We start from the raw sequence: 23,699 nt of genomic DNA on the forward strand, positions 1-23,699 counted from the left end.
TCAAGGCATAAATCTGTTTTGACATTGTTATATGGAAATATTTTCAAAGGCAAGACCTATGTTTGAAAATGATCATAAAAGTAACTCCAAGAAATATAATAAGGAGCAAAGCGGTAAATCCTTATGGGCGCTAATTCTTATTTTTAAAATGCATAATTTGCAACAGTTTGGAAGCTGGAAACTTGTTTATATTTTGCTAGTGAAGTGTAGTTATTAGGGAAGCACAATATTTTAAACACAGACAATATATTAAGGGTTATACCTTTGCTAATCTTACGGCACATCCGTCCTTATATACGTTAGCAAATAAGTCTTTGCTTTAAATGATTTTAGTATTGTTCACAGCAAACAATAGTAATATCAATTGCAATTGCGGTCCAATTGTTATTTTAATAAGTAACTTTATATTGACTATCACCTGATGTTAACCCGTTGTAGCAGCTCTCTCAGCTGATAACCATTTGTTTTGCCCCTAAAGCGTTGAAGTTTTAGGACATTCGTTACTAAATATAAAATACTAAAAGGCATTTTAATTTATGGAAACGCCTTGTAGCGTTCTCATAGTTGAAGCGAATTATTTATATTTGGTTTCAAATGGAATTTATCGGTCAACTCTTTGGAAAATGGCATCACTCTGGTGAATACATCTAGACCTACATTTCAACAGCATGAAACAGTTTGCCAGTGAAATAAAATAGTTCGCGATGCTTATGCTGATCGTATTGTTTGTCGTTAGTATAAGACATATTTTATTTAACTGCGGCTTGCATAAATTAGCAAGTTTTTGAAGAATAATGCTTAGAAAATAGAATTAAGGTAGTTAACCCAAGCCAAAGCAAATCTATTTTCACATTTTTCTAGTAGCTATCCTTATTTCAATCGGTGGAAGTCCCCGTTAGAAGACAGCCAGCTTCAAAGCATTTCTAATACTCTCTCACTTCCGGCCCGGTTCAAAGCCACGCCTTTCTGGCCGAGAACGCTTCTGCGCTAGGACAGCTGTCATACGTTCGATCGATAAAGAAGCTATTCGGGCCCTGGCACGGTAAAGGACCTAACCGGCCACCTAACCAAGCACCGTACCCCTAGCACGAGGGGTGGATAATTAGGGTTCATAATGATTTTTTCGGCAGGCGTGCACAACGGAAGAAAAAAAGGAAAGACTCGTCCCCCTCAAAGGGATGCTCCGTTGGTCGAGTGGGCTGTTCGGTCTCCCCGCGGGGTACCTCTACTGTGAACTGAAGGATGGGCAAACGGATTGCTGGCAAGCAGTGAAAAGGTTTCAAGCGCAATCGTACTTCAACTAAACCGTAGTATAAGTGTGTATTATGATCATTTTTGTGGAAATGCGTAGCAGGGCTTTTCACCATCTCAAGCGAAATCATGGTCATGGGATCGTAATGTTTCGATATACTTTATAACAGCACATTATAAATTGAATAGGATGGCACAGAGCTGCGCTGTGTGTCTGAAATGCCTCTACTATACATTCAACTATTGTGTGTAATGCATATGTTTGGTGAAATGTTTTTATTTGTTGAAATGCAATATTCATAATTATTAATTAACGCAAATATTTGTGTTCATAGAAAAAGTCAAAAATGTTTTGAAACCAAAAAGAGATAGTTTCATGCAATTATTTTTGATTGAGATAAATCAACCTAAAGTACAAACATGAATTTATCGGTTTGTGTAACATTTTGCGTCCTATATCCTACATTTCATCGCTTTAACATGAGATTTACGTATAAAAATGTGATTGCATTCATAGGAAATCGTTAAATAAATGTAAAAAGGTAATCCATATGTAGTGCATGTTACGATAACTACCCTATCAACTACCTAACACCTCTACCAATCAATGCTGTAGTCATTGCAATCGATTGCCTTGCGCACACTGATACGATCAAGTGAAACGGCAACTCAACGCCCTCGTCCTGCACTAAACTTCACCCCATCCCATCCCATCCCATGCCTTTCTTCTCCTCTTCCCACCGGAGTCGACATCATCGCAATCATGCGCCGATTTGTCATCGATCAAACCGATGACGAGAGCCTTCTAGCCTTTTGTACTGGCGGAGACAGCGTTGGCATCGCTGGGGAACAAGAGTGGCTCGCTCGGGACTAGTAGTAACTAAAGGCTCTCTACCCTGCTGCTGCGGAGCGAAAAAGGTGTAACAAATACGTCGATGAAATCATTCCAATTATGAGGAGCAAAAAAAAAACCAGAGAGCCATCCCCGACCTCGACATAGTGCCTTTCACTTCTCTCCGTACCACGTAGCGTAACGCACCGTAACGCTTTTGGCCTTAGTGCGAGCGACTGCCGCCGTTGCTGGATGGATATTGAATGAAAAATGGTTTCGCCCCGTCTCGTCTCGCAAATGCACACAAATGCCCCCCTTTTCACACTTCAAACTGACCCCGGGACTGACAATATTGATGATGAAACGTTCGCCCCCCCCCAAACCGCTTGCTTCTCCTCATCTCGCCCCATTGACAAATTGCGCGCATCCTGCCGTCGGTGAAACTGTCAAATGGAAACGAACGCCTCCTGCTTGGATCGGTTTTTGATGTATGGTGATGAAGCGATGAGATGCTGTTGTTGGGTTTAATAGTTCCCATTCAACAACGCTGCCGCCCCATAACGACGCGTCCTCGCGGTGCGAGTGTGTCTGTTGTTGTTGTTGTCGTCGTCGTTGTGGTGATGATGTTCCGTTCGACGGTCTCCGTTGTTACAAGATTACTATTATTATCAATATTATTATTACGAGATGACGGTTGAGGGGGAGGCAAGGAAGATCATCACCTCGGCACAGCACCGGATACGCTGTACGCTGTATCCTCGTGAAATTGTGCGTGGGCGAACAGGCAGCAGGCAGGTCAAAGGTGTGAAGAGGAAAAATTCCTGAGCGCAAAAAATGGGGTAAAAAAATGAAGGGAAAAGAATTGGAATCTGGTGCTGCTGCTGTTGCTTTGGATGTCATCATATCATTAGCGGTTCGTTAAACGGAGACCCGTGTGCTTCGTCCCATTGTCCTTCTTGTCACTCGTTTCCGCATATCTCTCTCTCTCTCTCTCTCTCTGCTACTCCTTTCACATATTTTGCTTTCGAATCCTTCATCTTTCGCGTGGTATTAGAAGATGGAAACGAAGCGAAAACTAGGCACAATGCTGGCTAGCAAAGCTTTTCAGCATTCCTGCGTAGGTTCCCTGGCATACCGAGCGAGCGTGCCGTATGTTTTCGGTTTCAACCAGCTCTCACTACCGGGGATGGTTTGTCTACCGTGAACCATGAAACATGATCAGCGCTTCTCCGGGGTGTGTAAATGTGTGCACCTCTTCTAGCACCGACACCGAACACGAGAGGGCCCACAAGCTGAAAAGAGTTGGTGGGAGGGGGAGTAGGAAGAAATACGGTAGTCAAGGGCGGCTGCAGGAACCACAACATCAACAACATGGCCCAGCAACACCTTCAGCACTTCCGTCAAGAGGGCGGATTATTTTTACAGGATTACCAATTGTTTCGGGGGACAACCTTACAACAGAACCGTTCGTCATTTTTATCTCGATCCTAATCCATCCCTTCTCTGTAGGTGTGTGTGTGTGTGTGTGTGTGTGTCGGTGTGTGTGTGAATGTCGCTGTTCACCACTAATTTAGCTACAATCCTTTTGATCGTCCTTTTGGTTCCGTGCTTGCTGCTGTTGCTTGTTGCTATTAGCAGCCTTCCGCCCTCCAGCCTCCAGAATGTCAGTAATGTCCTCTTTGCCTGCTGCTACTGCCACTGATGAGGACCTTTCTTGCAGCCCCTGCGCTTCCTCTCGATGTTCCGGGCGATCCTTGTCGCGTCTCTCTTTATCGCATCAAACAACAACAGCTCGTGACAACGAGATTGCCTTTGATTTCTCCTTACTTTGTCTCAATATTCGCACCTTCTTCTTCGTCTTGCAGCGTGCTTGGTTGCTTGCTTCTTCTCTGTTCCTCTTCTTCTACAACGCTAGCCTTTCAGCTGGAATGCCGGTTCACACTCCTCTGTATCCTCTCTTATCCATCAACAGCGCAGCGCAGTAGCAATCGTAACGCTTCTCGCTTTTTCGCACTTCGAAATCGCATCCTTTTCGAGTGCGTTCGTGGGCCACGGAAGAAGGAAGAGCGTGTTTGGAGCGTAGAGAAATTTGATACTCATGCCTCGCTCGTCTGCGCTCCTCGGTCGGAGCCGGAGCAAAACCACAACCAGCTTTCCAGTCAACTCCATGGACTGCAGTCCAGTGTCCTTCTGGGCTTTCATCATGCGCCCCCTCTTCAGCCTACTTGGGATGGTTTCGCAGAAGTACAGATTATGCTGCTGCACACTTGAGAAACAGTTTCATCGAAACGGCAAAAAGGCTCTCGCGCGAGGGATAAACAAATCCTTGGTCCCGGTCATCGGGCCTCCTGGTTCCGCGGGAAAAAAAAAACGCTACCGAAAAGGTACAAGCTGTGGATAGTGCTCTTTGACCGACCATTTGTGGCTCTCGCAATCCCATTTGTGGCTGAGTCGAGTAGGCACAGGATTAGGATCGCATGGGAACCAAAACAATGCAGACCAATATGTCGATTGCAGGCAGAGCAGATTGGGCTGAAGGTGTGAACTGGGCCAACCAGGGGATGTATTATGATTTAAAGTGAATAATTGGTGGTAAGCTGTCTGAAACGAGCAAAGCTGCTGTTCGCTGACCAGATTATGACAAGGCGGAATCGTCCATCAGCCACCAGAGAATGGGAAAGTCGTCTATGGCGATATATCTATTGTTATTTCAGTATCCGAAATAACTGATCGAAGCAGCCGTATTGCTGTTTTGGTATTGCACACACACACAGAAACCACAGAATTAATGCTGGCGAAGGAAGCAACAGCAGGCCACGTACAGGACACAGCACTACCATCACGCAACGGTAGCCTCCTTTGCTTCTGAATAGAGCACGGTAGGACGAGCAACTCGCTCTCGTGTCCTTACTTCGTGTGAATGTCCCTCTTAGGCATTAATTAGCTTCGGTGCACACTCTGTGTGTGTGTGTATGTGTGTGTGAATGTGTGATGGTGTGGTATGGCGTGGTACGTCACGATACCACTCACCACCTTACCCAGATTAACCCACTTTATTAGTGGCGAATCCTGTTTTTGCGCCTCCCTTGGCTAACTACGCGGCCTATGGCCTATGAAAGGACGAAAGGGATGCAGCATGCACCGGAGACTGGCTCGCGATGTGACGACCGACACCCACTCTTGGCAGGTTTAGGCGCTATGGTGCTACTCCAAGATCTGCTCCCGGATCCCCAGGGCATCCTGGAGCAGTTCCTGGGGCGAAAAGGAGAATGCACAGACAGGCCAAGAGTGAAAAGCGAATATAGGTGTGTGTGTGTATTTCTGTGTGTGTGTGTATTTCTGTGTGTGTGTGTGTGTGTTTCTGTGTGTGTGTGTGTATTCATTGCACCGTTGGTTGGCAAGGATATTACGGCACTATGCTGCCTGTGCTCGCTGCACATTACTACCACGGTTTCTGCTCCTCAAATAGGGGTGTGTAGGTGTCGCAAAACAAATGCCAGCAAAATAACAGCCCACCCCAGCAGGTCCTGTACTACGGGGGAAGGGGTGAAGAGGGTGTGCAGGTTTTCGTTCCACCACGGGCTAATGATGCCTTCCTTGCTGCCTCCCTTAGCTCGTCTCTTCTCCAGTCTCACAACAGGCCAAGCGCGGAGGCCAAGGCACTGATAACAATGGGGTAACGTGTAGAATTCTCTCCCCCCCTTCTCGCGCCCCCTTCTCCTAACCCTGCCCCCTCATTTACACCATGCGTTCTGCAAGTGTGTGTGTGTGTGCACGGGCACGAAGGAGTGAAAAGGAGCAAACAAGCGAACGCCAAGTAGGCTGCTGCTGCTGCTGCTAGGAGCAACATTCCAATCTCGCGGCCTGCCTTGTTGTTTATTCGCCTTTTTTTGCGGGCGCGCGCGCGTTCTCGCCCGCTATTTCCTGCCGGGCTTCTGGCCTGCTCCATCCGATCCCACATCGCTCATCGCTGCTCCTGCTCGCCCGATCCTGGATCCTGTAGGACTCCAGGAACGGATCTCGGAAGTACCCCGGGAGCGGTGCGCGGTGTGCGGTGTAAAACGGTTCCATTTGTTTGTTTTATTTCACACCTTAAATTTTTGGCTTTATTATGGTCTCGTCTCTCGTGCCTCGCGCGCACACACACACACATAGGCACACAGGGCCTTGCTGTCTGCCTCGCTCCTTGGCCGCCGCCGGTTTCCTTGGCTGCCAGTCCGAATCCGCCGTTGCACAATAGTAATGCGCCAAGAATCCGAATGGGGAATGGTAGGACAGAGGAGCACGGAACTGGCTCTGACTGACAGGATGGCTGGTGCGTCCGGGGCAATCCGAGTAGCACGGAGATGTGTTCGTGTGTGTGTGTGTTTGTGTGTGTGTGTGTGTGTTTGAGAGAGTAGGTTTCATTCCAGGTCGTTTTATGACATTTTTTAGTTCATCTCTTGCAATCCTTTCTCGTCACGTTACGAGGGTAATACAAGCGGGGGTTTATGGGGATGTTTTTTTTGTTGCTTTTCATTTTTACTTCTTTTGCTACTTTTCTCTCTCTCTCTCTCTCTCTCTATTTTCTTCACCGGCATTTGCATATCTCAACCACGCCACCGGGAGGACATCCGATATTTACAGACAGTTTTCATATTGCAGCGCGTCTATCGTATCTTCCTCCGGTACTGCGCTTCGTGTTCTGTGCGAGTTCCGCGAGTTGCTCCAATTAGACTAATCAATAAAGCATCGCACCGGCACCGGGAAAACCGAGCTAGCGCTTCGCATTGCCGTCGGACTCTGTTTTTCGCAATTTTGGGAACAGCAAAGCGAATAGAGCCTTTCCTGTGGTTGTTTCGCGTCGCGCGACTTATAACCCACATAAAACAGTGTGTCTCTTATTTGTTGTTTTTGTGAAAATGTGTTTGGAAAATGGTTTTTTGGCTGAGTTTGATCATTTGAACAATGTTTGGTCAAACCGAAACCGAGTCAAATCGCGTTAACGAAACCTTATGCATCTTGGAAACGATTCCATGGAACGGTGGTTGTTAACCGTTAAAACAGGAATGCCGTCGGCAGAATAGCTTCCGATTTCGAGGATATCAACAGGGGTGTTGTTTTGTAATCAACTTTTGGTACAAATTTCTCCTGCAATCCTTATCCATTTGAGGGCGCAATGAAGGAATGGGCGTATTTTGCACGATTTTTCTCTTGAATTGAATATTTGTCGAACAAATAAAACAATTTTAAGACTTCAAGATACGCCTCAACTCCACAGAATTCAAAGTCAATGCACACACCACCTTAGTCATCGCTTTTCTCGTTACTTTGAGTAGAAAGGAATATGATTTTCCTTTCGATATCACTTCCTACGATGATCGAATTACAAGTGTCTCTTCCTGAGGAAGGATCAGGAAGGCTCTTAGTAAAACAGGCAGAAGAAAGGATTCGATTCAATACTGCACAACGCTCTCTACAGCCTCTACTGTAGCGGCACGGTTTTTGTTGATTCTTTTCAGCAAGATAACACAGAGTCACACCGAACAATCTGAGGGGCACATCCTCCCCCCCCCCCCTCCCAAAAGTATGCCCCCAAAAAACACTGGTAATCCCTCAGCATCACTGTGCCACCGATTCTAATTACTGCTCCAAGAGAACCGGAATAACGAAAAAACCGTAACGCACCGTCGCTGTGGCTGGCCCAGGCCAAGGAACAATCACCAACACACCACCACATATGGAACGCGCGAAGGACGACTTTGCATTGGTGGTTTCGCCCAGCCGGAGCCGGAGAGCGCGCGCTCGCGGCCGTTACGGGATGTGTGCGGTGAGTTACTGGTAAGGATTGCCGTTACGATGCGATGTGTGCGATGAGTTCCTCGTAAGGACATCTGCGTTTCGCGTGTGCATATATATTACCGGTGCACAGGGCACACCGTTACGGCCATATGAGAGTTTCGCGTTTTCGTTTGTGCTTTTCGCCTTGAGGCGCTAGACTAATTCGCCGGCAAACTCCGGAGTCTTTGCTCGGGGCTCATCGACGGTTCTAGTGCTTTATCCTTTTGGCTTTGGGGTTTGGAGTAGAGTTGGCTCGCAAGCGAGGTTCTTAGGGTCCTTTTGAGTGGTCGTTCTCGTTGCCGTCGCAATAATTATTTTGCTCATTTTTTACAATTGGTGCTCGATTGTAATTAGCAAGGATATTATGGGGGTTTCTATTCACTCTCCAAAGGTTCCGTCAGATACAGCCAAGATTCTGGTTTGGTGTGCACCGAAAGCAACAATGACCCTTTTTCTGTCATTAGTATGATATGTTGCTGGAATAGTTCCATTTTGTGTTTCCTATATTAGGACGAAAACTAATGCTTTTCGTTCTAATATAGGAAAGTTATATCACAAACAGGACATAATGCATTTGACAAATAAGGAAGGATGTTAATTAACGAGAATGCCATCGGATTTTTATTCATGTTTAACGTAGCATGTTGCGAAATTTCTGCATAGTAGATAACGTACGGTGGTCGATTGATTAGTAGAAATAAACTAGCACCGGTTAGAATCTGTTTGCGTATATTAATGGTTTTCTTAGACCCGTTAAGTGTCAGGATATAGCTATGAAAATCAGACTAGATACGATCCGAAAGAATGACAAATTAATACATATTGAGAAATTAGACCTCCTGCACTACTTCTATTTTAATTTAATATACCATTTATCCTTTCTTTATTTGACCTTCTGTTATCTGTATCCTTCTTTGCTATGCTTCTTATGAAAGCTGAAAAATAGTCCTCGATTTATTGAGGAATAGCCAAACTTCCTTGAGCTGAAATAAAATTTTGTGATAGTTCGGTTTTTTTTGTGAGAGACTCTGTTGTTGTTTCCTTCATGAATGTTTTAAAATATTCGATTATGACTTCTTGAATGATGATGTTGATAAAAAATGTTAGGAAAGCCAGGGTAGGATTTTTGATATTGAATTGATGAGTGAAATTTTAAGAAGTAAACAAGTTAAAATTTTCTATTAATTTGATGTGATTTGCAGCATTAAAAAAAATTAATTTTTTTGTTATCAATCCTAATGGAATTTCGAGTCAGATGAATTATAATTACCATTATATAATAATACAACATAATTAACAAACATTAACGATGTAGTGGAGGTCTCTAATCTTGAATTGTTGTTCGAAGCCTGTGATTCGGTGGAGAAAATATATCCTCCTTTCAAATAACTACTAAATTGATGTATAATTTTAGTTGTATACATCCATACAAGTTAAAGATTTTTTCGAAAAAGCGCTAAGTTAAAACATAGCAGTGAAAGACAGCCCCAAGCTCTTTACAATTGAAAAATCAGTGCGCGGTCTAGACAGTCTAGAGGTCTAGGTCTCACACCTTTCAAATCAAAGAAAAAAAAATTCTCTTAATTTCTTGCTGTTGTAGTTTCAACAAACGATCTTCCAAACAAATCTATTAATGGTCCCAAAAACTGCAATAGAAACCTGTTTGCTACGATCAGTTCCTAACCAATTAGTTCTTAGCACAACGCTATAACAGGAAACTTGATCGTTTTGAATGGCGCATTAGCTCATGGGTTCAGATACAATTGAAATAGCACAACCAAGAGGTCCAGTGCGTTGCTTGTATCGAGTTACAAGTCCGAGGCACAACAATGAAGGTTTCTCGCAAGGTTCCAGCGCAGAATAATGGAATCTAGATCCGAGTAGCCTCATTACACACGGAAGCAGACACATTGGTCAATGGTTGTTTGGATTGGCAGCTATCGCAAGCTGTAACAATAACTTTAGCTCGACGTTCTTCGTCGAATGGTTCGAAATCGTTCTGGTAGATGAAGTCTGGAAATGTGAGGACTACGGATACGTTTTTGGCAAACAAATGCCATCGAATGCACAACTTGGGAGATGTTTTTTTTCTCTTCAAATATATCGATTGCCTCCCCCACATACGTCACACACTTACTGTTGGCCGATTGTGCCGAATGGAGCTGCAGGGATCCACCGCCGGCGGCCGCCGCACTCGCCGCAATGTTGTGCGGCAGGAAGGCCGCGGCGACGGCCGCGTGGGCATTGAAGTAGGCCATCCGTGACGCGGCCGCCATCTGCATCTGGTGCGGATCGGCACATCCGGCGGCGGCCGCGGCTGCCGCAAACGATGCCTGCCCGACGGTGGTCGGATAGAGGGATGGAGTGACCGCCGAGACGACTCCGCTCGGTCTCGTCGACTCACTGCTGCTGCCCAGGCCCAGCAGCTCCTGGATGGCGAAGGGCGATCGTTGGGGCATGGTTTGGGGTGTTGGGCGACTATTGCTTCCGCTAATACCACCACCACTGCTGCTGCTGCTGCTGCTGCTGATGCTGCTACCACGATGATGGCTGTGGTGAAGGGCCACTGCGGCGGCGGCGGCTGCCGCTGCTGCTGCTGCTGCTGCGGCCGCTGGCGCTGTGACGTGTATTGTTTCTGACCGTGGTAACGGCTCCAGATTCATCCTATTGGACCGGCCCCAACAGCATTACTCGCTCGCTTCTTATCTCACTGTTACATTCATTCACACACTCGACCACACGTACACACATACAACACTCAACACTGTAGGCTAAGGGGAAGGTGTTTGGCCACCTTTCTGGCGGCTGGGATCGGGCGGAGGTGCTCTTTCGCACTAAAACACTAACATGATTGCCAGCCGGAACAGAGGCGCATCTCTCTTCACTCTTAAGGACTCTTCACGAACGAGTGAGAGCAAGCGAGCGAGCGCGCTCGAGACAGAGAGACGGCGAGTGTACTAGCTCCGGATCATCCTCGCACGTTGTCCTGGCAACCGCACTTTCCTGGCACCAGCCAGCCTACCTTTTTAACTATTGCGAACCAACAACAACAACAAACCACCTCATCTGCTGGCCATACAAGAGGCCTTCTCAGTGTGGTGCAGTGTTTGTCTCATATTTTGGGGGGCGCGTTGCAACAACCTGATAGTATCTGTCACCAATCCAATTGTTGAATCCTTTCCTACGCAAAGGATTCCTCACATTAACGTCGTCTCGATCGGAGGAACAACACTTTCATCATTACACCGGTAACGAACAAATGGACACGCAACACGGCAGGCACCGGCGCCGGATCATCGGACACCAAGATTACACTCCAGACCGACCGAATTGGCAGCAAACGACATGCGCTCAATTCCACAAAAAAAACACTTTCGCAAACACACCAGACACTCGTGGAGGCCGCCAGGAGGCCTGTTATCGCCGGTGTCTTTGCTGGCCTGTTGTCTCGGTTTCGGGCCCGCGTCCGTCGTCCGGTTTTACGGTCGTCGTTGTTGGCGGTGCGGATAGCGCGATGAAACTGAGAAGCGGATGATTGCTCTCGCCACCCTTCATGATGATGGTCGTGGCCGAGGTGTCAGTGCGCGAGTGCGCGCACGCGCGCGCACACGCACGCACGCACCCATCACCAACACCAGTGGAAAAAGCGGGGCCCGATTGCTCGACCCTCTTCACACAGCATCATCATCATCATCCCCCTATTGTTCGTTTATGTACCGCGCGCGCCCAGAAAGCTACGCCTTCTTTGTCGGGGTTCTATGTAACAGTGGTGTCATCAACTTTTTGGTTGTGTGCTCGCTCTCCTTGATTTGCCAAAGGATCACCTTATCCAGCGTCCCATTTTGGCCCAGCTAGTTGAGCTATTTAGTTGTGTGCGCATCAAACATGGACTGCACCTCGTAGCTTAACAATTTAATTGATAGGATTTATTTCGAATTTTTGCTAAGCGCAACACTAAAGGACATTTTTCTAATTTTGTTACCATCTTAACCGCTTGTTACGTTGATGATGGACACAGATTTTTGGGGCCTGCACGTGCGTGCACGAAGGTTTATTTATTTTAGTTTTTCCATAAAGTGTGTTTTTCTTATTTTCCTCCATTCAATGCCGCACAATGGTACGCGGCTGGGTTGCTGGGTGATGGCGTGGACTTCTTCTTTTTCTCTCTTTGTCCTTGAGTCATACACACACACGCACACTGCAAACGATTTCCTATGTATTACATGGAACCCCTGATCGCCATCTTTTATTTATTTTTCAGCGTACCAGCATCCCCGTGAGTGCGAGAGATGCGTGTGAGCGAGCGAGAAAGGTCGTGTTTTGGTTGTGGTTTCTCACTCGTTGGCGAAGTACATAAAAGTGCGCTGTGTGCGTGACGTGTGTTGAGTTGGGGAAATCCATCTGTGTGGGGGTAGTAGGGGATGAAGGGAAGTGGAGCATTTTAAACGATGGAGTCGTAAAATCTGTAATTTTATTACTGATTTAACAATGAGAACATGTTAATTAAAACAGTAATTAGTTCGTTATTGATTGGCTGAATCTTGTCAGTGGCAGACAGGCCACCACGACAGGCCACAGCGAACAGTGCCGGAGTGTCCGGAGGGGGAAGCAAAGGGAGTGCAGCAGGATCCGGCTCGTTAGATCAGGCGGCTGCCATGGTTGGGTTGGGTTGGGTCGAGCTGGCTGTTCGCAAAGGATCTGACCGAAGAAATACTTGGTCGAATGGTGTGTAACGAACTGGTGCTGCTGTTGTTGTTGTGCTGCCAAAGTGGGGTGCTGCCTGGACACTTGGACAGTGGCAGCGGTGGCGGCGGCTTATCAACTTGGCGTAGATGGCAAGGCCGCCGGAGGAAAACTTGGCGTACCCCGTTCGGCTTGGTTGTTTTACTTACCGAAATAGGTTATCCGTTGGCACTTGGAAACTTGCGGCCTGCTTTGCTTGATTGGATGATTGAAAAGTTTAATACTACGCTGAGCGGATTTATTCGCGATGAGTTTTGGTTGGTAAGGATGCGGATTTCTGCTTTTTAAGGTGCTTCCAGGTTGAAATGTTTTTCAAATCCGAATTTGAAGTGCTTGCTCGTATACATTGTGGAGCACGAAAGAATAGATTGATGAATCTGTTTCTTTTCCAGCATTTTGGAGAAGACTTTTTAAAATTAAATTACAGCAGGAATGAAAACCTTGTGAAGGACATTTGGCGCCAATGTGTGGAGATGAATTTCATGATAATTTTATATAATAACACTCTCGATGTTGGGTTTGCGCTTGAAAATTAAAAAAAGGGGTCATACATTACTTCTTCTCAAGAAAATTGGTATCAAAAACTATGCCAAATGCCACACATGTACCACATGTGCTGTGTATGATGATGGGATAAGAAATTCATGTACCATAAAGGGGTGAATATTTTCAAACCAAAAGATGTAACACGAGCAGCAAACCTTACCGATATCCTGCATGGCTAGAATCTGTTCATGAACAAAATTGAAGATTCTGATAAGCTGATGCTTATGTTTATTACATTACTTATTTTTTTACGATGACGATGAAGATGATGATGATTTGTATAGATATCTAAGAAGCCGTATTGTTAAAGGATAATGATGATAATGATGATGATGGAATTTTACTCAATGATTCAATAACAATATATAAATGAACGCTAATAGCTATAACGGTCTGAGTCATGCGTGTAGTGTTATGATGATGCGGTTTACTCGTCGCGACATTTTGTTTGGGGTCGCGGAGGAATAAATTTATGCTTTGATAACTTACAAATGTTATTTATTTTGTTGATTAGAATTAAACTAACTGAAATATTTTACAAATAAATTCAGTGCTAAGTCAGTGGTAAGCAATGAAAACCAGCATCATTATGATCAACATCAGCATCAATTAGCACCAGTGTGGCTAGCGTTCGTTTAATAATGCATTTTGATGCTGAATACATTTAATGTTACTCTTTATAAACATAAAGAAAATATAACAATTTTTCCAAGGATTAAAAATAATGTAATCATAATAGTTGAGCTTGAGGGAAGATGAGGAAAATTAACTTATTTCAATCACAAAAATCAGAGCTGTGCTTTGGATGCATAGCCGAATATCGATAAACACAGAATCATATTTTGGATCCAGTTATTTTCTACATCTATTAAGAAAGCGTATTTTGTTTTGCTTCCAAGACGGATGTACTTTTCAATTGATTTCCTTGGATTTATTTTCAAGTGATTCACATGAAAACGTTTCAATCCATTCAACACTGTTGCTCTCATTCGTAATCCAACGTTTTCAAGTAAGCCCATCCTCACAGACAGCCATGATGGTTGACAATTGGAAGCGTTCTTTGATCAATTTATTAATTTCAATTACTTCCCGCACAGCTGCGGTCGCGGGACTCAATCAAAATCGGCAAATGGCAGATATTGTCATTGGACCAATAAAGCCCCGGGAAGAAAACGAATAAAATTGAAACGAACAAGACATCCCGTCGACAGCACCGCTGGTGTGTCTTCTAAAATCTAACCCCGTCCATTGACAGATGCACTCTGCAAACGAAGGGAATTTAAAGATTTTTCTTTTTTTTTTCTCTCCCAACAATGATTTCCCCGTTTCTTCGGCACATCTTCTTCCAATTTTAACGGCTTCTTCCCGCATTCCCATCTCGCGCAGGGGGTTTAATTCACTCGTCGTTTCCTCGTCGTTTGGTTTTTGTGGTCCAGGGGCATGGGGATTGGGATATAAAAATGGCTTACAATCACAGCGGGGCCGGGAAGATTTGTGAAAATTCGCCTTCGACTAACCTCTCGGCGCTCTTTGTTACTTGCCTTAACAATGATAAAACAGAAGGGATTAGGCGATGAATGCGTCCATTTTCATGCGGGTATTCGGGATTCGTCGTCACGTCGTTTCGACTGCAACATTGTGCCATCATCAAACACTAGGATTACGCTAGGATGGGTTCTGGTGCTAGGGTGCGAAAGAGATTCGATCGGAAAATGTACTTTGTGATACTAGAGCGCGTTTTCGTTCGAAGATAGTATCTGTAAATTTCTTAGTACTTGTTTTCATGGTTTACATGCTTCTGTAGTATTAAGGTACAAAAGGATTGTTTTATTAAACCTAGAAATAGCTGATAATCATCTTTGTCAAGGCCTATATGGTAATTAGTACGGAACAAAGATAGGATCTCTTTTCAGGATTTTGTTTTGTAGCAAAACCATCGGACTTTACTTTTTTGGGGAATGTCATATTGCAATACAACTTTTTCAAGAATATTGGAACGCAGTTTGTAGAATATTTATTAAAATTAAAGCCATGTAATCATTCCCGGGGAAACATGTTTGCAAACAGGCACTTTTTCGTTGTCCTTCGTAGCTTCATTTTCGATCATCTGAGATATGAAAATAGCTACAGTATCAACAAAAGTTTCGACAGGCTTACTACATAAATGAAGTGCAGATTGGTTATTAAATAATTGAAAAACATTGCTTCATTATTTTTATTGTTACGATGGACAGCAACATTCGCGCAAGCTTCTTCGTTCAGAAAAATGTAAAAATGCAAAACAATAAAGTAAAATATGATTGTTTCTTAAGTTCTATTACAATAAAATATACGATATTGGTATTGGGATTGCTGTTCCATCACGTATAAATTTGTATTGAAGAAAACGACATTTGTTGTTTTTGTTTTGTGTTAACATGGAGAAACCGGAAATTACTGATGCAAAAGTATGATAATCGATGTGAATCTAACTCAATAATAATTGAACTCAATAATAATAAGAATGGTCAATTTTAGAATTTTAAACCTAAATGCAAATGAACTACGAATCTCATCTATTCCACCTAGTTGCCCTCTTGCATATCGTGTTTACAATATCTAAATTAAACTTTATTCAACAGCTGCCACTACTACTTCAGCAAATCTGAAGAAACAGCCAAGGTACTAATTTCTGCAGCAAATTTCACGAGATCAAAGCGGTTGTTTACGTACACTTTGGACATTTCTCTATTAGAACTTCTCTCTCATGTTAAGCTAGGCAGCGGATTTTCGATTTTACAATAGAAAAAGGATGCTACCCACACACACACACACACCGATTGTGCCGATCCATTTCACTACAATCCATCCCGCACCGCATCCCGCGCACAAACCAGTTAATCAACGTTCGGCGCTACGTTACGGGGTTTGAATGACCTATTAGCATCATCGCCAACCGATAAACCCGAAAGAAGGAAGCTTCCACGCGCGAAAGTAGAAAGCATTTCTGGTTTCTGGTGGAGAAAGTTATGGACCGCCCCTCTCACCACACCTCTTCGGTCCCTGATAAATGATTCCAACGTACGGCGCACTTGCACGACATCGCAACGCGCGTCGCTTCGCAAGGATGCCAAGTTTATTGTATTGACAGGACGAATTAGCTTCCAGCCACAATAGTTTGATCCGTACATGTCAGAACAAATAAAAACAATAAACCACGAGTCGCATCGCATCGCAGCGAGGATACCGTTCGTGGTGGAACTGATTTGGCCGATTTTCAGGCATTCCGAGCCTCCCGCGGGAGCGCTCAATATTCGGGATTGCTCGCCCGTCTTCACTCTGTGAGTAATGCAGGGATCGTGAGCACAGCCCAGTGGCAACCAGTTCAATATATCAAATTACCCAGAAAAACGCATACGTGTCCACGGTAACCGGGAAGTGAAGTTTTGTTTATGTGGTTCGTCGTACAAAAGGGAATGGAATCGGCCGAAATCCTCGGAACGGGCCAGACCATTCCCTGCTGTCGAGCTGCGGAATCGCGAGCGCGAGAAAACCGTAATTCGATACGCGGCAATTCTAACCTTTTGCGCGAGATACGCCCGACCTGCCGGAGTGGGGGTAGGAGGATGCCAGGAAGGAAGTGGTGTTGGTTCGGACTGCCGTATCTCCTTCTCTTCCTTCTCCTCGTCCATCCTCCGCATCTGGGAACTGTTCCACCCGTCGCCGTCTTTCGTCACTGGCTCTCCGCTTGAAGTCGCTCGAGAGGATTTATTCTACCGTTTTTTTCTTCTCTCTGACGCCCTTATTACGGTGCCTTTCTCCATTTTTGCATTTCCATTTCAGCGTCTCCATCCGTCCGCCCGTTGGTGCGCACCACTGATTCCATTAATATATATATATGTATGAGCGTCTCAGCACAGGCGCACCGAAATAGTAATTATGCCTTCAACCATTTTACGCTTCACGCTCTGCAGTAGTGCGGCACCCATCGCCCACCCCTTCTCCACCGTCTTGAGAGGCGAGAGGCGCAGGCACAGGATTCATACGAGCCAGCCAGCACCAGCGTCAAGTGCGAATTATGGTGGACGGCTTTTCGCGCTTTCCGCGGTTTTGCCATCGGCAACGGTGCCTTGTGTGTGCGCCATTACACTCACCAAAAGTTAATTATGTTGTTTGATTTTTTCCCGCAATGCGCGTTAATTACTCCCACATCTAATGAATAGGCCGCGCGCGCCTTGGCCCGCCCGTGCCGCCCGGCCCAACGTCGGTTGGTTGGAGTTTTTCCACCGGCATTTTTCCCTTTTCGCGCGCTCCTTTGTTGCCCGCATTACGGGAGTAGCAGCGGAGGCATGGTAGCAGCACCAACAACGGTCCGTTACCATAGAAACCGCCAACATCGTCAACGGGCTGGCAAGTTGACAAGTGAACGCGATTCCCGAGGCCGAGATCCGCGCTGCTGTGGCGTGGAAATAAAAACTTTTCTCGAGCGAAACGCCGAGTCGAAAGAAAATTGCTGAATGCTTGGTGCTGGGCGAAGGTGGGTGGCCGGTATGGTTCGCATTTGAATGGTCGTCCCGACGTTACTGGGCGGGTATCTGGGGAGGTTTTTTTCCATCCCCATGACGTTGCGCCGCCTGCTGCAACACAATGCGATCTAGGAATCCAGTTAGCAATTGGGCAGACGATGATCACGATGATGACGAAGATGATGATGATGATGATGATGGTGGTGGTAATGCCCCGGTGTTACTGTAGTAACGGGCGCGCACTTGGCAGTAGAGGCAAATTTGAATCACAATCAGTGCCGCAGCTTAAGGGGCCACTAGTGTAGGGCGTTCCGGTCGTACCGGGGACCGTCATCAAAGGAAGCCGTCGTCCGTCGGCCAGCAAATGAAGCGCACAGGTATGGCCATCACGTGCGTGTATGCAAAATGGCATCCGCTCGTGCTCGGGCGGGTGGATGAGATAATTTTCACCGCCACCACCAACTGTGTGACTGCCTTCCTAGGGGTCTGTGGCTTGTCAATATGAGTTCATAGTCTTTGTTGTGTTTTTTTTGGGTTCTGATGATCTGAAGATTGACACCGTGCACTTAGCCGGTGGCACGAGCATCTCGAGGGCCGCCCTAGTGGGATCTCTAATTTCCTTCGACGAATGCAACCGAAGTAGGGGGGGGACATACGTAATGGTGGTTATAGGATGGTCTATGACGTTTTGTTGGAAGGAGTCTGAAACAAGTCGCACCAGCGTGCGTTGGTGTTCCAAGCGTGGGAACTTGCAATAGTTTGGTTATATTGAAGTACCATGCCGTGGTACATCATCGGTTTTAAACCATTTTATTCTATAGCTTACACGAAACACAATTTACAGAACATTTGGAAAAATAAAACATAAAATGAATAATGCAGTGAAACTACTCATTTTGTATGTTCTAGAACAGAAAGTGTGAGCAATGGTTGAGTAACTGGAGTGTCGTTTACGTTAAAGTACTGCACGTCTATTTTGATAGTGCACTAATCAACCACCGATACATTCGATTGTTCAACTCATATGCTCTTACTAGTAATTAGCGACAGAAGAAATAATCGGGGAATAATAATACATGGAAAACAACACGTCGTATGTAATCTATGCACGGCATTCAGGCGTTAAAATAATACCTTGTGCTTCTTTGATAATACGTTTTACGAGAAATCCCGTACCCGAGAAGAACCTCATATTCACTTGTTGAAATGTTGTTTCGGAGAATAGGGATAGTATCTTGCAGTCGGTATTCAGTATCGCAATTTGTTTATAATCCCTACAGTCCAATGTTAGCGATTTTAGTTACTCGTAGCATGGATGATTTAGGAATAGAGCATTATTGATATGCAAACGGCGGCTATAATAAGCGAATCCATTTCCGAGCAGATTGCTGCAGTCAAACGCAATCGAATCCTAAAAAACACCGTGAAGAATGTCTTTTGATCGATGATGTAAGTCACGTAAGTGCCGATTAGAAAAAAGCAACGAGTTTGTTTCAAACTTTTTTTCAAATTGCTTTTAGATAGTTATCTAAAAAAAACTATCAACAATTTTTACAAAAACTCGACGGGGTTGCCTGGCAAGTGTGTGTGTTCAAAATTTCAAGTCGATCCGTTCAGAAAAATGGTTCAGAATCCTTTTTCGTTGTTCCTGGGAGGGTTAATTGAAGTTTGATCATTTGTATGTAGATTTAGATTGAGTTAAAACCATCGCTTAGTTTAGCTTGTAATACTTACTGCGTACATTCTGGGGTGTTATGGCCAAAGGTATGGTGAAAGGGTTCAGAATCCTTTTTCGTTGTTCCTGGACCTTTTTGGGGATCATGCTGCAGCTGCCCCTTCCTCCCTTGCTGATGGTTAAATAAAAAACATATGGTCAAAAATTTAAAAAAATATGCTGTAAAAAGAATGTTCAAAATTATAAAAAATATGTCAAATGCTATCGCACAAAAGAATGAACGAGAAACCAAAACTTGTATTCAAATAATCATGCCTTGTACGCAAGTTTGTACACAAAGCTGCACACAAGTTTTGGTTTCTCGCTCGCTCTTTGTGCGAGAGCGAGATGCAAAAAGACGCGGAACAACGGGCGGATTGCTGACCAAAACCAAAGGAAAAAAAACGATTTTTGGAAATTTAATTTTTCTATTTTCTCCTGAATATTGATCCTTGAAATGATAAAGATACCGATTTTTAACAAATCGTCATACATGTTCGCTACTCGCTCGCATTATGAGGCCATAAATTCCATAAATTAGCACGAACAGAAGCGGATTAACATTAAGAAGTATCAGGACCCTCTGGAAAATGTCTACAAAATAAACTTTTTGAACATAATGAGTGCGCCTCCATCGTAGTACAAAGCGTCTCCATCGTGGCAGTAGGTAGTCTAATTTATGTGACAGGATTGTATGAACCCTGAGCTACTCCAACGTTACGACGATTTATAGACCGTTATCAACCTAATTCACCATCCTATGGAAGGATAAAATCCAGCGCCAAATCCTGAAGCCACTCCGTATCGCGATCGTGACTTGTCATACTAAAATCATGTGTCCAACCAAAATCATACTCATATAAGTAAAACAGAATGACCCTATCTATTGGAAATGAGTGCGTGAGATCCCTTATGATGTTATTTGAAAGGGGTCCTGCCAAGACAAAACCACTATAAATATCCCTAAATCATGAAGCAACTATTGCCGCAACAGCTGCTTTGGAGGCCTGGATGCGCGACTTTATCAATCAAAAATACCCGATGGGCTGCGGTTGAAGAAACCAGTATGATCAACGCAATGATCCATCATTTTGTAAAGGAATGAGGAAAGTACGCGAGATAATTTATGTTGCTAGTTAAATGGTCTGATAACATTACCTATTGGTTGTTGCCGAAACTCGGCTATTACGGTTTTAGCGGAGTGAAACGGCTGTGGATGACATTATCAGTCTTTTGGGTTTATGGCTTACTACCGAGCGGAACATGTCCTTTAAATGCTACGGATGTATTACAAAATTATTTTATCTGAAAAGAAATCGTTATGCCTTCATTCAACAGCCTACGGATGTGATCTTCCAATCTGCATTTATTTCCTTCCTAATTTGCGCTGTTTTTTATTCGTCGGTGCAATCAATTTATTCGCGAAAGAATCTAAACTATTGTTTTGTGCAAACGTAAATAAGAATTAAAATTACTTTCAGTTATCGAGCTCAAGATGGTGCAGCTTGCAAAGACCATCATATTCCACACAACACAGTAATGAGATCGTCTTCTGTATAATAATAATTAGTCGCACTTTGGTAAGCCATTTCTAGACAATAGTTAGATTATCGTCAGGTTTTACTCGAAAGATGCGTGGTTTTATTAAACTTGTTCCTCTTATCGAAGTAATAGCAACACGTAGATCGCAGGTTACACGGTTAGCTAATCAGCTTGGGTGTGTCTTGACTTAACCAATCTAACACAACCGCTTGAGTTCGGTATCAGTAACAGTGTTGGTGCTGGATATCGCATTCCGCTACTCGCGATAACCCCGGGATGTGGTGTGGAATGAATTATCGTCAATTTTGGCGATGAGTCAGCGATAGTGAAGTTTAACTGCTACTGGAGATTAAAAAAAATAACCCATGCTGCCGTTTGGCATTTTTCGAGACACAGGAGGGCTAGGTGCTACTGTTGTATCGTTCGCTTTTTGATCGGCTTATCAGAATGATGGTGTGGTAGGAACGATAGAAATTTGCGCACAGTTTCGGACCGAGGTAGTACGTAGCTAAGTTATGCGGTCGCGCCTGCCACATTGTCACTAACCAAAATGGCACAGCTTAATCAAAGATAAGAATTCACGGATGTAAATTTTGATCTCCCTTTATTTTATACGAAACCAATACCTTGACAGCTCGTTTGTGATGATTAGTATGTATGAATCGTCAACCGCAACTCCTACTTGGTATGTGGAGTGTACTGATCGTTGATCAACGTATTTTCGGTATAAATAGTGCGGTGTCGATCTAACTAAATCATTACAACCCAGTTGATCACTTCGTGCTCAAGTTGAGTGCTGTCTCAAGTTGCTGACCAGTCTTTAAGACATCATCAAAAACATCTTTCACAATGCCCCGACGTAAGTACTAATCAATTTGATTTTCATGTAAGAAATCAAGCAGGAATGGTGTTCTTTGAGCAAAAAAGTCTTCTCTTTGAATTCGTTTCAGAGGCTGAATGGGTCGACTTCATACCCGGAGTTTCTAATCGCCCAGAGTGCGAAGTAGTCGGTTGGGACGGTGCCCACATTTACGCATTCCGCTGTCCGTATGAAGGTGGCTTACGACCGGGGAAAGCTCGTGAATCGGCCTTTATCTGTTACGGTGACAATGAATACCGCGTATATTCCGGGCAACTTCTTAAAAAGGGAAACTATGAATGGGTATTCGCCAAAAATGGCGACGTGCCACCGAATGCTGTAGTAGCTGGAAATGATCCTGGGGGAATCACCTATTACATAGGCCGCGTCATTATAAATGAAACTCTGACTCCAGGATTAATCGCGCCCTCGCATAATTGTGTGTATGTTCCATATGCTGGAAAGACAAATCGTTTTACATACTACACTGTGCTGTGTTATAAGGATGTTGAGTGCCCTCCGCCACCGCCACCACCACCTCAGAAGCCGTGTCCTACAAATACGTGTTCTCATTCGGGCAGCTCCTCAGGAGACTATGGCTATGGAAGTTAAGCGCGATAATACCCTATGATGACCGAATTGTTTTGACCAATCAGAAATAAAAGCATTCCAAAAAGCAAATTAGCTTGTTTTTTTGTTGTGTGGAACTGATACATTTTTGTATGAAATCTTTCTTTGTCGCTTTAAATTCTTCAGAATCATGTTAACTGATCATCCGTGTACCGGCCGTTGTTCAGAAAATATTAATTTACCTTCTTGGCAGCAGCTACAACCGATGAGTTTCGCATGTCACAGAAGATTTTTGACGTTTTTTTTTTACCATTAATCTATTAATCTATATATATAAAAATGAATGTGTCTGTCCGGATGTCCGGTTTAGACTCCGAAACTACTGGACCGATTGTCTCCAAATTTGGTATGTGGGGGTTTTTGGGGCCGGTGAGTGCTATAGGCATAGTTAGAAACCCCCCGCTACCTTCCTTCATGCCCTTCTCTAACACTTGATTGTTAAAAACATTCATTACTCCGCAAGTTATGAACTGAATACCATTAAAACTTGCACAATTGTTGATGGTTATCTGAGAAACTATGGGACAAAATTTGGTTAATATCGGACGAGGAGAGGGGGGGGCCTCCATACAACCCCAATCCTTAGAATACGTCTTAGGGCAATATGGGTATCGTTTCCAAGGTTTTGATGGTCTCTAAATCGATTGGATTCACTTAATACTCTTTTACTTGCTTCTTTCACCTATCCACCATCACCACCCTTCATTCCGTACATCTTGCAGAGCAGAGTGAGGGGTGGGAAGGTTAGATAGTTGCGTTTAATCTATATATATAAAAATCTCGTGTCACATTTTTTTGTGTCCAAACTCCTCCGAAACGGCTGAACCGATTCGAACCAAACTTTGTGTGTATCTTCTGTAGGTATCAGAATCGGATGTAAACTATATTTCATTCCGATTACTTAAGTTATTCAAAAACTAGGAAAATTATCTTTCGTAACTTTATGTTAACCTTTGATTTGATATTTTTCTTAGATTTTTCATACAAAAAAACTAATACTCTCAAATTTTCATAGCTCTAGCTCAAACAGTTATTTTTAAATGATTTTTTGAAAATCCACTGAATCACCGAACAGTAGTTGCAATACTGAGCGCCAGGGAGCGTTGACAGCGCAAATTAATTTAATTGATGAGAATTTTATCCTAGAAGGCTTAGCTAAAACCGGTTTAAGCATACTGGGGCAATATGCACAATTCGAATTTTCGAAATTTCATCAAAGATCAACAAATTATGTATACTCGATATTCGATTGCACTT

At 44.1% G+C, this 23,699-nt stretch overlaps 1 protein-coding gene across 1 annotated transcript in view; it reads right to left on the bottom strand.

The window, feature by feature from the left end:
* The window catches only part of LOC125953701 (homeobox protein unc-4 homolog), a 47,521-nt gene extending 36,955 nt beyond the window's left edge, over positions 1-10,566 (bottom strand). The window contains exons 1-2 of the mRNA XM_049683420.1: positions 10,517-10,566; positions 10,041-10,393 (exon numbers count right to left, since the gene is read on the bottom strand). Coding sequence (XP_049539377.1) covers positions 10,041-10,393; positions 10,517-10,566 — 403 coding nt within the window. The remainder of the gene's footprint in view (positions 1-10,040; positions 10,394-10,516) is intronic.
* Between the last annotated feature and the right edge of the window lie 13,133 nt (positions 10,567-23,699).

This window comes from Anopheles darlingi, chromosome 3 (genome assembly GCF_943734745.1).
Source record: "Anopheles darlingi chromosome 3, idAnoDarlMG_H_01, whole genome shotgun sequence".
Lineage (NCBI taxonomy): Eukaryota > Metazoa > Arthropoda > Insecta > Diptera > Culicidae > Anopheles > Anopheles darlingi.